The sequence below is a fragment of the Haliotis rufescens genome, unplaced genomic scaffold, assembly GCF_023055435.1.
Source record: "Haliotis rufescens isolate VD_foot unplaced genomic scaffold, xgHalRufe1.0.p SCAF_8, whole genome shotgun sequence".
NCBI classification, from domain to species: domain Eukaryota; kingdom Metazoa; phylum Mollusca; class Gastropoda; order Lepetellida; family Haliotidae; genus Haliotis; species Haliotis rufescens.
The window spans coordinates 26,156,506-26,174,397 of NW_025964372.1; the positions used below are offsets into that span (position 1 = coordinate 26,156,506).

General features: G+C 44.9%; 1 protein-coding gene across 1 annotated transcript; it reads right to left on the bottom strand.

Moving 5' to 3' along the window:
• Positions 1-42: 42 nt before the first annotated feature.
• On the bottom strand, positions 43-17,278 carry LOC124143446. Its single transcript, XM_048388988.1, has 8 exons — positions 16,893-17,278; positions 16,159-16,429; positions 10,598-11,164; positions 8,716-8,810; positions 7,901-7,983; positions 7,004-7,143; positions 5,564-5,656; positions 43-1,014 (listed from the first exon to the last, which is right to left on the bottom strand). The coding sequence occupies exons 1-8, from the start codon at positions 17,130-17,132 to the stop codon at positions 317-319; spliced, it is 2,187 nt and encodes a 728-aa protein (XP_048244945.1). The 5' UTR covers positions 17,133-17,278; the 3' UTR covers positions 43-316.
• Positions 17,279-17,892: the final 614 nt, after the last annotated feature.

Genomic DNA, 17,892 nt, shown 5'->3' on the forward strand with positions numbered 1-17,892 from the left:
GGGGGCGTTAAACAAAAAATAAAAATAAACAAACAAACAAACAAACAATAGATCTTTAAGGAACATCGATGATCTCTTCGCGTTAAGTGATATCGTATTTAATGGCACTTCCAGTTAATGGAGTGATCTTAAGTTTTCTGTATTTCTCGTAATACGAGTATTCAGGATTATTATAAACATTGTTCAGTGAAACTCCGATAGCCAAAAAAGTCCATTCAAGACTGTACACTGAAACAATAATACTACGTGCCAATGGTTCATTAATATGGATATTTATAAATCGATCGGGAAGGTACGGGGTTTCGCTGTACAGACGTCAACCAATAATCAATCCATCTGGAACACATTGTAGAAGCTCCTCGTGCCAAAACTCATTCCCAGGACAAATCTGTTCGAAACCATTTCCGTACTGGTCACAATGAATGTACCTTTGTCTGTCAGTGGGATGAGCGTAGAAGAACACATCTCCGTTGTTCCGATGTGGTCGGCATGGGTTGGGGATCAAATCAAAGATCAGTTCAGTCTGGTTAATGATCACATGCTCGAAACTGCAAATGAAATCCAGTTCGTCCCATACCTTCCCGGCATCGCACTGTTTGATGAAGCCCACGTTTGGAAAGTTGGAGCAGTCAATGTACTTCGTTTTGTCGGGAGGGTAAGGGAAAAGGAAAATACCCTCCGCCAGATGTTCTTTGGTGCATGGGTTGCCTGGAAGGAAGGTTGTAGGTTCGAAAGTAGTGTCTGCAGTAGTTGTGGTTGAAGGTGTTGTTGTAGTTGGGGTTGGGGTTGGGGTTGGGGTTGGGGTTGTTGTTGTGGTCGTGGTTGTGGTCGAGGTGGTGGTTGTTGACGGTTCTCCAATGACACAGTTCATGGTGCTAAGGTCGTAGACGTGGTGGGGTGGACATTGAAAAACGGCGTCGGTTCCGTTGCTGCCGCAGTAGATGAACTTTGTCTGGTCCAGGGGATGCGGCTTGTTGGTAGGGGCTCCGGGCTTGCATGGATTGAGGATGCTGTCTGTGAAGAATAAGAGACAGTATATAAGTCATTCACGCCTCATATTATGCACATAGCAATATTTCAGCTGTGTGAGGCGGCCTTTAAATAATCACTACCAGACAAGCGAATGGGTAGGTTCTATACCATTTGTCAGACACCCCATGACCAGTTGTCAGACACCCCATGACAAGTTGTCAGACACCCCATGACCAGATGTCAGACATCCCATGACAAGTTGTCAGACATCCCATGACCAGTTGTCAGACATCCCAAGGCCAGTTGTCAGACATCCCATGACCAGTTGTCAGACACCCCATGACAAGTTGTCAGACACCCCATGACCAGATGTCAGACATCCCATGACAAGTTGTCAGACATCCCATGGCCAGTTGTCAGACATCCCATGACCAGATTTTAGACACCCTGTGGCCAGTTGTCAGACACCCAATGACAAGTTGTCACACACTCCATGGCAAGTTGTCAGATACCCCATGACAGGTTGTCAGACACCTCATGACCAGCTGTCAGACACCCCATGACCAGTTGTCAGAAACCCCATTGCCAGTTGTCGGACAACCCATGACAAGTTGTCAGACATCCCATGACCAGTTGTTAGATATCCCATGACAAGTTGTCAGACATCCCATGACCAGTTGTTAGACATCACATGACCAGTTGTCAGACATCCCATGACCAGTTGTCAGACATCCCATGACCAGTTGTCAGACATCTCATGGCCAGATATTAGATATCCATGGCCAGTTGTCAGACATCCCATGACCAGTTGTCAGACATCCCATGACCAGTTGTCAGACATCCCATGACCAGTTGTTAGACATCCCATGACCAGTTGTCAGACATCTCATGGCCAGATATTAGATATCCATGGCCAGTTGTCAGACATCCCATGACCAGTTGTCAGACATCCCATGACCAGTTGTCAGACATCCCATGACCAGTTGTCAGACATCCCATGACCAGTTGTCAGACATCTCATGGCCAGATATTAGATATCCATGGCCAGTTGTCAGACATCCCATGACCAGTTGTCAGACATCCCATGACCAGTTGTCAGACATCCCATGACCAGTTGTTAGATATCCCATGACAAGTTGTCAGACATCCCATGACAAGTTGTCAGACATCCCATGACCAGTTGTCAGACATCCCATGACAAGTTGTCAGACATCTCATGGCCAGATATTAGATACACCATGGCCAGTTGTCAGATATCCCATGACCAGTTGTCAGACATCTCATGACCAGATATCAGACATCCCATGACCAGTTGTCAGACATCCCATGACAAGTTGTCAGACATCCCAAGGCAAGTTGTCAGACATCCCATGACAAGTTGTCAGACATCTCATGACAAGTTGTCAGACATCCCATGACAAGTTGTCAGACATCCCATGGCCAGTTGTCATACATCCCATGACAAGTTGTCAGACATCCCATGACAAGTTGTCAGACATCCCATGACAAGTTGACAGACATCCCATGACAAGTTGTCAGACATCCCATGGCCAGTTGTCAGATATCCCATGACCAGATATCAGACACCCCATGGCCAGTTGTCAGACATCATTCAAGGTTATGTCACTCATATAGCAACGTATATGCACGTATATGTGTGACTGCTTGTGCTGGCCTGGACTTATGCCGGTTGGACAGTGCTCGCCCACTGAGATGTCCCAGCCGATCAGTCCCCGCTCAATGCCGGGCGCCAGGCAGAGAATCAATGACTATCATCTCTTAACGTCATTTGGTATGGCGCGGTCAAGGGTCACCACCGACCTTCCGCTCTCCGGTTGGGTCGGGGTGGCTTGGGGAATTTCTTATATTCAGCCTCTTTCGTTTTGTGTCGGGAATTGAACTTTTGTAAGAATGTCGATTCATGAATATCTGACCAGTTTGTATTTATATATCGTGTAATCGTCACTATGAAACAAGTTTTCAACTGTGTGGCGTCCAAGTATTTCTACTGACCAATCACATTGCAAAACCGCTAAAATGCATATGTTCAAATGAGGGAGTTGTTACATTTTATCTTATTACCTTTATTGTATCACGGAGCATAGATCGGTTATTGCACTAGTTACATTGGGGAGATAGGAACTGGTAGATGTCTGTCACGGAGCACAGATCGGTTAGTGCACTACTTACACTGGGGAGATAGGAACTGGTAGATGTCTGTCACGGAGCACAGATCGGTTAGTGCACTACTTACATTGGGGAGATAGGAACTGGTAGATGTCTGTCACGGAGCATAGGTCGGTTATTGCACTACTTACATTGGGGAGATAGGAACTGGTAGATGTCTGTCACGGAGCATAGATCGGTTATTGCACTACTTACATTGGGGAGATAGGAACTGGTAGATGTCTGTCACGGAGCACAGATCGGTTATTGCACTACTTACATTGGGGAGATAGGAACTGGTAGATGTCTGTCACGGAGCATAGATCGGTTATTGCACTACTTACATTGGGGAGATAGGAACTGGTAGATGTCTGTCACGGAGCATAGATCGGTTATTGCACTACTTACATTGGGGAGATAGGAACTGGTAGATGTCTGTCACGGAGCACAGATCGGTTAGTGCACTACTTACACTGGGGAGATAGGAACTGGTAGATGTCTGTCACGGAGCACAGATCTGTTAGTGCACTACTTACATTGGGGAGATAGGAACTGGTAGATGTCTGTCACGGAGCATAGGTCGGTTATGTCGCTACTTACACTGGGGAGATAGGAACTGGTAGATGTCTGTCACGGAGCATAGGTCGGTTATGTCGCTACTTACACTGGGGAGATAGGAACTGGTAGATGTCTGTCACGGAGCATAGGTCGGTTATGTCGCTACTTACACTGGGGAGATAGGAACTGGTAGATGTCTGTCACGGAGCATAGGTCGGTTATGTCGCTACTTACACTGGGGAGATAGGAACTGGTAGATGTCTGTCTGTCACGGAGCATAGGTCGGTTATGTCGCTACTTACACTGGGGAGATAGGAACTGGTAGATGTCTGTCACGGAGCATAGGTCGGTTATGTCGCTACTTACACTGGGGAGATAGGAACTGGTAGATGTCTGTCTGTCACGGAGCATAGGTCGGTTATGTCGCTACTTACACTGGGGAGATAGGAACTGGTAGATGTCTGTCACGGAGCATAGGTCGGTTATGTCGCTACTTACACTGGGGAGATAGGAACTGGTAGATGTCTGTCACGGAGCATAGATCGCCTATGTCGCTACTTACACTGGGGAGATAGGAACTGGTAGATGTCTGTCACGGAGCATAGATCGGCTATGTCGCTACTTACACTGGGAAGATAGGAACTGGTAGATGTCTGTCACGGAGCATAGATCGCCTATGTCGCTACTTACACTGGGGAGATAGGAACTGGTAGATGTCTGTCACGGAGCATAGGTCGGCTATGTCGCTACTTACACTTGGGAGATAGGAACTGGTAGATGTCTGTCACGGAGCATAGATCGCCTATGTCGCTACTTACACTGGGAAGATAGGAACTGGTAGATGTCTGTCACGGAGCATAGATCGGCTATGTCGCTACTTACACTGGGCAGATAGGAACTGGTAGATGTCTGTCACGGAGCATAGGTCGGCTATTTCACTACTTACACTTGGGAGATAGGAACTGGTAGATGTCTGCCACGGAGCATAGATCGGTTATGTCGCTACTTACACTGGGGAGATAGGAACTGGTAGATGTCTGTCTGTCACGGAGCATAGGTCGGTTATGTCGCTACTTACACTGGGGAGATATGAACTGGTAGATGTCTGTCACGGAGCATAGATCGGCTATGTCGCTACTTACACTGAGGAGATAGGAACTGGTAGATGTCTGTCACGGAGCATAGGTCGGCTATGTCGCTACTTACACTGGGGAGATAGGAACTGGTAGATGTCTGTCACGGAGCATAGGTCGGTTATGTCGCTACTTACATTGGGGAGATAGGAACTGGTAGATGTCTGTCACGGAGCATAGGTCGGCTATGTCACTACTTACACTGAGGAGATAGGAACTGGTAGATGTCTGTCACGGAGCATAGGTCGGTTATGTCGCTACTTACACTGGGGAGATAGGAACTGGTAGATGTCTGTCACGGAGCATAGATCGGCTATGTCGCTACTTACACTGGGGCGATATGAACTGGTAGATGTCTGTCACGGAGCATAGGTCGGTTATGTCGCTACTTACACTGGGGAGATAGGAACTGGTAGATGTTGGTCTGTCACGGAGCATAGGTCGGTTATGTCGCTACTTACACTTGGGAGATAGGAACTGGTAGATGTCTGTCACGGAGCATAGGTCGGTTATGTCGCTACTTACACTGGAGAGATAGGAACTGGTAGATGTCTGTCTGTCACGGAGCATAGGTCGGTTATGTCGCTACTTACACTGGGGAGATAGGAACTGGTAGATGTCTGTCTGTAACAGAGTATAGGTCGGTTAAATTATGTCGCTACTTACACTGGGGAGATAGAAACTGGTAGATGTCTGTCTGTCACGGAGCATAGATCAGCTATGCCGCTACTTACACGGGGGCGATAGGAACTGGTAGATGTTCTTGTAGATATTCGTCACGGAGCAAAGATCGGCTGTGGTACCTTTAACACATATCACCGGAACATCTGGAAAAAAACAACAGATTTTGTGAGAATAGTTTTGTGAGTGAGTTTACGTCACCTTTAGCACTATTACATCAACGTCACGTCTTGGAACGAGGCATGGTCTCATACCATGCATCTATGTTGGGAATCGAACATGGGTTTCGAACCTGATGATATTGCGTTAGACACATTCCTGGCGCCCTCAACCGTAATATATGAAATAAATAAAACGATGTGTGTTCAGTCATTGAAGACCCATTATGATCCGTGAGTTAGAGAATGTTTAGAATTTGAAAAATAAACAAAGCAATTTCTGGATAGTCTATTAGATGTCTGAGATTGTAGGGCGGTATTTCCCACGGGCTGTAGACTCTTCCGTTTCAAATAACTGGTCGGCTGGGAGTCAGTATACTGTGTCTGAGTGGGGTATTCACACACACACACACACACACACACACACACACACACACACACACACACACACACTCACACTCACTCACTCACTCACTCACTCACTCACTCACACACTCACTCACACTCACTCACTCACTCACTCACTCACTCACTCACTCACTCACTCACACACACACACACACACACACACACACACACACACACACACACACACACACACTCACTCACTCGAAAACACACACACACACACACACACACACACACACACACACACACACACACACACACACACACACACACCAGAGGTTCAGGTCTCTGATGGAATGGTGGACATCTATGGTTCGCTAAATAACCCAACACCAAACAAAGCAGACACCGACTTTCTCAGGTAAATTGTAAACTTGCACCCTTCAGCCGAACCAGGATCTGTTTGTAGTCTGTTTTGTACACCCTGAGTGTGATCCTTGGTCTCCCAGTACGTTACCTGTGCTCGTTGGTAAACCTCATGACTGTGTTTGTTGGTAAACGTCATTACTGTGCTTGTTGGTAAACGTCATTACTGTGCTTGTTGGTAAACGTTCACGACGTGCGGTATGGTGGGCTATCCAGTCGTGATTGTGATCCTTGGTCTCCCAGTACGTTACCTGTGCTCGTTGGTAAACACACACTCACGCATGCACGTCGCTATATAAGTGCAATAATCTTTGACGCGACGTTAAACCCAATTTCACCCCACCTCACTTAAATGTTCATCACATTAAAATCGTTCAGCCCGTAACTGTCGTTCGCAAAACCCCGTGTTTATCTTGTCGAGGTTGCATGATCAGAAAACACACCCCAACTATCACTTTCGAGTGAGATTATTTGGATTATTATTTGGATTAGACCATGTATTCGCTGGTCATGGAGGAATGTATTCTCGATGATGATTCGCCTACAGGGCATTTTACTCACACGGTGCAACCCACTCCAGGTCGCCGACTGTTATGGTGTATTTGCCAGCACAACGATGTCCTGATGTGGTGACATTCAGATACAGCGCTCCCTGATCTGCATTCAGAAGCATCACACACGGGACTCCTGGTAGGGCGGTACTGTAAGGAACGTACACTGATATCCGTCATCATGGCAGACTGTTGAGTAATGACTGGATAAATAACTCGAATGCGTTAATTCAGGAACTAGAATCAACAGTGTCTTGTTTGTTTGTTGTTTAACGCCACACGCAGTAATATTCCAGCTGTATGACGGTGGTCTGTAAATAATCGAGTCTGGACAAGACAATCCAGTGATTGACATCATGAGCATTGATCCACACAATTGGGATACGATGACATGCATCAACCAAGTCAGCGAGCCTGACCATCTGATCCCGTTAATCGCCTTTAACGACAAGCATGGTCGCCTTTTGCGGCAAGCATGGGCTGCTGAAGACCTATTCTGCCTCGTATAAATAAGGACCGCCTACGTGGTCTTGTGGTAGAGCGTCCGCCCTGAGAGCGAAAGGTCCGGGGTTCGATCCCCGGCCGCGTCATACCAAAAGACGTTAAAAGATGGTACTTGTTGTTATCCAACCTCGCGCTCTGGCATTAGGGGTATAAAAAACAAGCCTTGTCGGCTTGAGTCAGTATATTGTGTCTGCGTGAGGTATCCAAGTTAGACACACACACACACACACACACACACACACACACACACACACACACACACACACACACACACACACACACACACACACACACACACACACACACACACACACACACACACACACACACACACACACACACACACACACACAATTGCAATAATCTTGAATGCGATATTAAACCGTATTTCACCTCACCTCACCTGTGAAAACTGTTGACAGCTATGTTGGGCGACTGATACGTTGACGATCCATATATATCCACTTCGCCATTTTCCACGCTAACCTGAAATGACAGTCATCTCATGTTAAAGAACCTAAATTAAGAACATACGAAAATATATTTTTTCACTCATGTTCTAAGTAGATAAGTTCCTATGGCGATTGTGTGAGTGAGTGAATGTTGTTTTACGCCACCAGTACCTCAAATACGTCATTAATGCCTGTGAATAATCGAGGCTAGGTCAACTGCGGAAAGCATGAGCACGTCCACGCCATTGGGGTGCGATGATACACAGCCAGCCAGCATATACATCCTCATCATTCCGCTTTTACCACAGTCAAGCATGTAATACAAGGGACCACTTCAGACCATGGGTTAATTACCTATGAAAATTGCATTTTAAAATAACGAACAATATTCTTTTATGAAACTGAAACATTTGATCGATGGAATGTACAATAATGTCAGTGATACAGTATATTACTTAAACGTCTAAGACCAGCTTCATTGCAGGCTATCCTCCAACATTAAGCTGACACGCCGTGATATAACTACAAACTGAAAATGTAACCTCAGTCACCTGAAAATCCAAGATGGCTACCTTATTCCAAGATGGCCGCGCGTTGCCACAAAGATTATCGATAAGCGAGATACAGATGGTGAAGGTGAAAATTGGATGCAGTGTATTAATTTTAAGATAATGGAAATATTATACACTGGATAAACGAGGATAAGAATTCATATGCTTTCTTGCTAGGTTCAAATTGGTTACAATTTCTCCTATGTCCGTGTTACCGTGACTTGAGTGGTTGGACCGTCTGTAAGAATCTGGTACAGCTCATCCTTAGAGCAAGGTAGGGTGTAGGTCCCTGTCTTCAGAACCGCCGGTGCTGTCAACATCAAGAGAAATCAATATGACCTGTGTTACGAGAAGAAACTGTTGATGTAAACCGACAGAATGTCTTGACATATGCGGATACATTTCTCTCGGATTCCCAAGTTCCACTGGCCAACCTGGGTTTTGTTGGTATCTCATCCCAAATGAGAGAGGGAGAGAGAGAGAGAGAGAGAGAGAGAGAGAGAGAGAGAGAGAGAGAGAGAGAGAGAGAGAGAGAGAGAGAAGGGAGAGAGAGAGAGAGAGTTTGGAAGTCAACTTTAAATTTTGAACTCACCTGACTGTTCCTGCAAATGATGACACTGAATGTGGTCAAAAAGTTCGAATCTGATTTAAATATGGACGCCAGGGCAGCCATATTGAATTTAAAAGCTATTTATTGCCATTACTTGTTCATGACTGCTGAAAATGTACTTGAATTATCTTAAATCCTCTCAAAATGTATTTTATTTTATAATAAATATTTCCCCTTATGAATATATAATATTTACTTCAAATCACTGGAATTTTAGCGGTTTTTTGTGAACCAACTGAAAAAGGTTATGGCATAAGATAACGGAAATTTCTCCTTGGAAGGTATATCAGGCTCAAAGTTGAAACTTTGTGTATACATGTTAAGTAAATATGGCTTAAGCATTGCAACAATATTCTATGATTGTACCTTCATTCTTGTATATTTGGGAACATTGTCGAAATTTTGTAACTTCTTTTGTATGTGTGTTAATACCTTTGTCCCCTGTACTTATGAACAATTATTTTGAATGGCAATGCTGACAGCAACTTGTTGCGACAGTCTTTGTTAACATTTTAACTTGCAGACTTCTTTTCCAGTCCAGCTTAAGTGCCGTGGTAATTTTTTGAAAATATTAAAATCTAACATATATTTTTGGATCTTAGGATGGGTTGCCCTTTCTTCAATGTTTACCCTTTTGGCGAACACCTGGTGTCATCACTGATTTTCAGTTATCCATTCATATAGTTTTCACCGCTGTTTTGCCTTTTGCGCGCAATGGAATCTTTTTCGCAGGCTATCAAGACACGTTTGCGTTGGCGCTTTATGTTCAACTGTTTACACAACTCACCAATAGGTGGAATCAGTTACTGACCTCATTCATTTTGATGTATTTTCGTCAGTCCTTTATCTCTTTATCAAACGTGTGAGCAATAAATGCAACAAAACACCATTTTGTATATAATTGTGCCATATGTTAAACATAATTACACGATAGAAATAAAGATTTTGATATTACCGAAATAATGTTGACATAAGGCGACATGACAGTTTCCATAATCACAAGAAATGTATGTTAAACGCATAGTCAATTTTATGATTCCGCAATATAGCCCATTCTGACTCTTATTAAAGAAAAAAATTAAGAAAAAAACCCTTAATTATCCCTGTGTAAAGCTACCCAATTCATGCTTATTCAAATAGGATCACAACTTGCACCGATCCCTGTTACTTTTGTTCACATATGAGTGAGTGAGTGAGTTGTGTTTAACGCCGCTTTTAACAGTATTCCAGTTATATCGCGGCGTGTCAGCTTAATGTGGGAGGAAAGCCCGAAGTGGTGCAGGTCTCAGACGTTTATCACTTCGGTGAAACCCACGAGCACGGGTATGGTGCTGACAAACCTAGAAACATAATCGGGGCGAACCGGGATTCGAACCCACAATCATAGGTTTCTGGCGTGTCCAGGGGACGCAACACTGCACAGCGAATCGCGGCGCCTTAGACGACTGGGCCACCCGTGCCCCCTGTTCACATATGAAAGGACATACCTTTACAAGATCGTTGCTGTATTTCACTGACAAGAGCAGTAAGATCTGAATATCCCGACAACACTATCACATGTGTACACGATGGTGCATTCGCCACGCCCACCAACTCCAGGTGATCCACGTGTCGCCCAACACCAATAGCAAAGATGATGATGCCCTTTTTGCGAGCTCGTCGAGCTGCAGCAATTGTCCTTGTACTTGCGTTGGATTTACCATCAGTTACGAGGAGAATAATCTTGGAGGAACCATTCCGTGAACCCATTGCATCAGTGAAGAGATCTTCAGAAGCAAAGTTCAAGGCCAAGTCAGTTTCTGTTCCACCGCCCGCCTTGGTGACCTTGTCGATGGCGCCAAGAACTTCATCTTTGGCCGTATATTTGATGAAGTCAAACTCGGCTCTGTAACCAGTGCTGAAAGAGATGAAAGCTACCCTCACGTCATTTGGGCCAATTTGAAATATTTTGATCACGTCACGAGCAAATCTTTTAGCACTGTCAAAGTCATCCGCTGAGACACTTCCAGATGCGTCCATGAGAAAAGCCAGATCCAGGTTTGTTCGTGAACAGACTGAAAATAAAATGACAACCTCTTTGATACACTTTCTGTTTGTTAGCCATGCTGTAAAAATGTGTTTAGATCCTAGACACAAACACGTTTCTTGTCTCATTAGTTTGACATGTCTAGGTCTAAACGTGTTTATGATTGTGTTTAACAGCTAAACGTGTTAAGGGTCTAAATGTGGGAAAGACCAATACACCCTTGATATCTTCATACGTATACCTTCATTGTTGGAGGGGGCATGGGTGGCCCAGTCGTCTAAGGCGCCGCGATTCGCTGTGCAGAGTTGCGTCCCTTGGGCACGCCAGAAACCTATGATTGTGGGTTCGAATCCCGGTTCGCCCGAATTATGTTTCTAGGTTTGTCAGCACCATGCCCATGGGTTTCACCGAAGTGATAAACGTCTGAAACCTGCATCACCTCGGGCTTTCCTCCCACATTAAGCTGACCCGCCGCGATATAACTGGAATACTGTTAAAAGCGGCGTTAAACCCAACTCACTCACTCACTCATTGTTGGTAAATTAAGAAAGGGAGCGCTTTCTATGGCTGTTTTAGCGTTTAATGGGGATATCATTCGGCAATAAGTCAAATATGGTTAAGATAATATATCTTGAAATTTGATGTGCAGATCAGATTCAGAGGTACTTGCATAACACATATGTCATCAGGACGAGGTTTAAATACAATAAACCAAGCTGAGCTAGCGGTGACATTGAAAATTGCCATTTGTGACATCAAGTCTCCGTAGCACAGGTGGTAGCGTGAATGACTACAAGTGAAGAGGTTGCTGGTTCGTATCCCGGAGAGGTTTAGGAATTGTCGTGTCCATAAATCTGTAGTTTCTGTATAACTAATAGACCCGTGAAGAATCCGGGGTAGAATAGGTCTTCAGCAACCCATGTTTGCCGTAAAAGGTGACTATGCTTGTCGTAAAAGGCGACTACCGGGATCGGGTGGTCAGGCTCGCTGACTTGGTTGATGCATGTCATCGATCCCAAATGCGTGGAAAGATGCTCATGATATCAATCACTGGATTGTCTGGTCCAGACTCGATTATTTACAGACCGCCGTCATATAGCTGGAATATTGCTGAGTGCGGCGTTAAACAACAAAGCAACCAACCAACCAACTTTATAACTAATAGTATTTTTTCTCATTCAGGAAAGACCAGCTGACAATGAAAGTGTATCTGATTACTACTTAACTTTTTATTTATATCATGCCGACCACACACCTATCCGCCCCTCCCACACCCCTCCCCCACCCCACCCCCACCCATAGAAAGTAAAAGTACCTGCAGTGAAAATCGGGATGAGGGGTGGGGATTATACGGTTCTAGCCCACATTTAGACCTAAGGTTGTAGAAATTACGGGACAAGAAACGTGTTTAGGTTTGTGTTTGGGATCTAGAGTTTGTTTTAATACAATCGGACAAAGTACGTGCCCCTGCATTGAGGACACCAATGATACTATTGTCGCAATATGATAACTTACACGACGTATCATGTGTAGTTTTGGAAATGTTTCGTCAGAGTAATATGGCGAACCGTCCGGCCGAATATATGAAATATCAATACAAACATCGCCATTACAAGACAATTTCACATTTCATGGGAAGCGAGAAACCATATTGCATATTCCGAATATTCATCTATTCAATGAAAGTACTGTACGTATTCATGCTTTATAGTACGGGTATAACGCCTGATTTTCTACCAGAAACCTGTAATTCTAGGTTTATAAAACATTGCATATCTAGGAATGTCAATACAGTCATATTGGTCTAGCGGTGTTCCAACAAAACATAACATTTCATAGAGGGCGGTCGGATAGCCTAGTTGTTAAAGCGCTCGCTCGTCACGCCGAAGACCCGGGTTCGATTCCCGACATAAGTACAATGTGTTAAACCAATTTCTCCTCCGCCGTGATATTGCTGGAATATTACTAAAAGCGGCGTAAAACCATACTCACTCACTAACATTTTATAATTCGTAATAAAATTCGTAAATTCAGCAATAAGCACTTTATATTTTAGACCACATAATGAACATTTAAGTAAATCAGTTTAAAATTAGTCACCGTTACCCGATATGACAGCGTCTGTTGACGAGAGCTCACACACAGGTTGCTCTGATCGTATCGGGGCGGTCGGGTAGCCTAATGGTTAAAGCGTTCGCTCGTCACGCCGAAGACCCGGTTTCGATTCCCGACATGGGTACATTTCTGGTGTCCCCCGCCGTGATATTGCTGGAATATTGCTAAAAGCGGCGTAAAATCAAACTCACTCACATTCTGATCGTATCATCGTCCTCTGCATGCGCACCAACATCCTCACAAATGGATTCAAATGCTATTTTGTCATTGGCTCACACACAATTGTTATTTGTGACATACATGTCACAGTAGTCTTCACGCAGAACACGAGATATTAACATTGCCATTTGCAGTCACAGTATCAGGCTCACGTTGATTGTCCCGCTCTCCTTCGGTTCGCCGCGTCTTGTGTGGCTGTCTATATTGGGATTGTTCGAGAACATTGGCATACGAAGGTCTGGGTGACCACATCGACTGTCTTGAATCTTCAAACGGATTCTCACGAAGGAACACGTTGTATAATTTACGAACAGTCTTTCAACAGCTAGAGTTGCCTTAGATCCTCTGCTTCTTGCCTCTTTGAGCAGGTTCTCGTCGACGTTCTACAAGTCCAGGTGGGAACTGTTCACTGACACTAAACTTAGAACTTCCTATATCTCATCAGAGTTAGAGAATTCAGCCACTATCGTACGGGGTCTGTTTCATTTCGTGGCCCGTTGTAAGAACTCTCACACGGTCAGTCTTTGTGTCACATTTCATCTCTCGCGTAACGTGGTCTAGTGGTAGAGCGTCCGCCCGGAGAGCGGAAGGTCCGGGGTTTGATCCCCGGCCGCGTCATACCAAAAGACGTTTAAAGATGTTACTTGTTGTTACCCTGTCTTGCGCTCGGCATTTAGGGGCTAAAACAAGGACTGGTCGGCTCGGAGTCAGTATACTGTGTCTGAGTGGGGTATTCATGTTAAACTGCGGCATGACATCTTAGGGTGCTAGCACTATAAATCGGCATCAGTCCGGACTTGTACAAGCAGCCACACACACACATACACGTGCATGCACGTCGCTATATAAGCGCAATAATCTTGGACGCGACGTTAAACCCAATTTCACCTCACCTCACCTCTCGCGTAACGACGTCCTTTATAATATAAAATAGGGGTTGTCTCTCAGTTTTCTCACCTTGAGATCCACTACAGCCTCTTTCATACCCCAGGGGCGGTGGGGTAGTCTCGGTGGTTAAAGGGTTCGTTCGTCACGCTGAAGGCCTGGGTTCGATTCCCGACATGGGTCCAATGTGTGCAGCCTATTTCTGGTGTCCCCGGCCGTGATATTGCTGGAATATTGCTAAAAGCGGCGTAAAATCCAACTCACTCACTCTTTCATATCCCTCTGTTGTTGAAACAATGAATCTACATCGTAAAATACATCATCAAGATCCCTACCCATTCTAGCCCATTCCGACGAAGTGTAGTCGAGATGCTCTGTCACCCGCCTTCGTTCTTAGTGCTTTCATTTTGAGTTCTAGGCCTGCTTGGACAAGTGAATCATGCCAGTCAAGTGACGCATCTGATCAAACAATATCTTGAGCCAACTAGTATTATTCGAATCAACACTGAGATCCCGATATGTTCATCAGATGAATTGTTTGATAGGCATTACTTAGAAGTTGACGGATGACAAAGTGGACACAACTTCTCTATTTACTGTAAAGGCGACGTTTCGGTATAGATCATTATACCATTGTCAGGCTTGCTTGACAGGGAGCGGTCGGGTAGCCTAGTGTTTAAAGCGTTAGCTCGTCACGCCGAAGACCCGGGTTTGATTCCCGACATGGGTACAATGTGTGAAGCCCATTTCTGGTGTCCCCCGCCGTGATATTGCTGGAATATTGCTAAAAGCGGCGTGAAACCATACTCACTCACGCACTTGCTTGACAGGTTTAAGAAGCTGTACCGAAACATCGCCTTTACAGTAAATACAGTTGTTGTCTATAAACTTCCATGTTCAGCTGGCTTGGATGCTCCATATCCCGTGCATTTCCCAGTGTTGGGTTAGCAGTTGTTGAGTTACTCCTTGGGAGTTTAGATATGTCGTATTCAGGCTCACTGCACCACGTAGCCCAGCTGGGTCGTGAGCCTGGCAAACACGTCCAAACTGTTTGGCATCGAAGCTCCAACACATTGTCACTGGATGCCCAGTTTTGGCACAAACACCGTATCTTTAGCGACAGGGTGGTTCGATCCTTTTATTAACGTCTTCGCCACCTTCTGGTTTTGGCACAGAGGTCCATCCATTCAGGAAAAACATGGCAAAAATGCGGACCTCTCTTACGAAATGTCACGCTTGCATCCAAAGTACCAAGTTGTCTGAATTCCCATTGTCTTCGGTGCCTTAGGTTTGGTACCTCCCAATCTGTTGACTGACATTGGGAGAGTACCCGGGTTTGCTGCCAGGAATACAGCCCTTCTCACAATCTGGGTAATGCAGAAGGCTGCAGTGTTGGTGAGTGCCCACATTCTCCGAAAAGTTCTCGGTAGGTTCGACTAGGCAGCACTTCCTGGGAGAAGTGTGTAGAGAGGGCAAGGGCCTTGAGCTGATAATGCCTAACCAGCCTGACTCAAACAATTCTAGATTTACAAAGTGCATGAAATTAATGCGCCATCAAGTTAATACGACCCTTCCGACCATTGACCAAAATTGCGTCATGAAATTAATACGAGTAGCATATGAATTAATAAGCAAATGAGAACACCAAGACTGTCGACATATCATCCCATGATATAGGAAAATATACTACACAAAAGAAGTAAAAGAATAATCGATTCTCTCATATAACTATAGTTAATGCGTCATGCCTTGTAACTGAATTACGGTTACGAGGCGTTAATCCCTAATGTTATATTTGTTTACCAATGTTGAGTTGTTTCGCTGCTGTGTAATAGTTGTGAGCCGAGTGGGGGTCATCATGGAAGTACTTCCTGAAGTAGGAACCTTGATTCTCCGCACCCTGCGGGAGGGGTTCGCTAATGGTAGACAGGTAGAGAGCAGCAGCGAGCCCGGAGTACAGAGGCTTTCTGAGATCTGACCACTGAACGGTGCTCCAGTCGATGGCAAACTGTGAGCTGACATCCGAGAACAGGGTGCCAGTGTTCTTGATCATGTTGAACTTGTCCTGGTCGATCTGAGGTGAGGGATGTATTAACAGAAACCTGGTTACCTCGAAATTCGTAAAAATATCGAAAATATATCAATGTCGATATTATTTACCCCTGCAGCCATAGTACGTTCTGAAAAGAGCACGGGTCAAGACACGTGTCGAATAACTCCTTACAAAATGGTTTTAGTGAACTGAGGGAAATGATTTGAGTGATGGACACTGTATAACACGTACAAAAAGATTCAACAATTTGCAATTGACCGACATCTATGAAGGCCGATGGGTATGTTTACGAACAGGAATAACGTTTCCACATGGTACATGCTGTATTCGAGTCGGCGGGGTAGCCAAGTGGTTAAAACGATCGCTCGTGAGTTCGATTCCCCACAAAGGTACTATAAGAGAAAAACCATCACTGGTGTCATCCTAGGTGATGGCTGGGATATTGCTAAATAGAATGCGGCGTCAGTCTCACTCACTCACTCACCTGCCAGATTCCCCCATCATAGCCAGGTCTGTAGGTCTTAGCGTCTGTACCGTCGTGCGTCTCCACGTAGGCCAGGCGTCTGAGGAACAGCTTGTCATCCGGAAACAGACACGACTCTGTGATACTGTTCACCACAGCTTCTGTCACCTCAGACCCAGACGTACCTGGAACTCGAGTCTGATCTTGAACGACGGCCACGCCCAATCCCCAAAGAAGACTGGCCAATACACAATACATCATATGCGACCACGTCACGTCAAATTATACAGCCGAGCCAAAGAATCAATTGACGTGCGTCAATGATCAGGGAACACCACTACTTTCTCAAGTACCATCAGACACCCTCTGGTAAATTCAGGAACATCAACGTAATACGAATGCCTCATTTGGTTAGAACCGACGTCAAGATAACCACTGGTGTTAGCTTCAGGTGACACTAGGTCAGGTTCAGGATTACCGGGGCGTTTGTAGGGTAAGACATCAACCCCAAACCAAACACAACATTCCTGGAAAGAGAAGACACTCGTCTTGAGATGAGTGGTTTTGAATTATGTCGTTTCATTGCAATGGATTCAACCAATCAGGGTGTTTGCTTTAAAGGCAACAAGACTATTGTTTGGGACAAGTTGATGCGTATATGATGATTGCTTGTGGCCATTCCTGTCTAGCCTGGCGAACGCTTCACGTCAAGTGATGTTTCTGTCAAGCAAAGAACCAAACTATCTAAGGTCAAAGGATGGATGTAGTGTGCTTATAAACACGTCAGGAGACTGTCTGTCTGAGGATTTGGAAAAATCTAGCGTCAGCTGTTTTATTCACAGTATACGGTGAGGGCACTGAGGCCCCTATTGACATACCTGGATTGCCAAAGAGCTAGTTTAAGGAATGATTTAAAAAAAAATATATCATGGAAGGTACTCACTTTTCCTGTTTAAAATTTGTGACTATGGGTTGTTTACAGTCAGTATAATAATTATGCCACTAAAGAGTCACAATACTG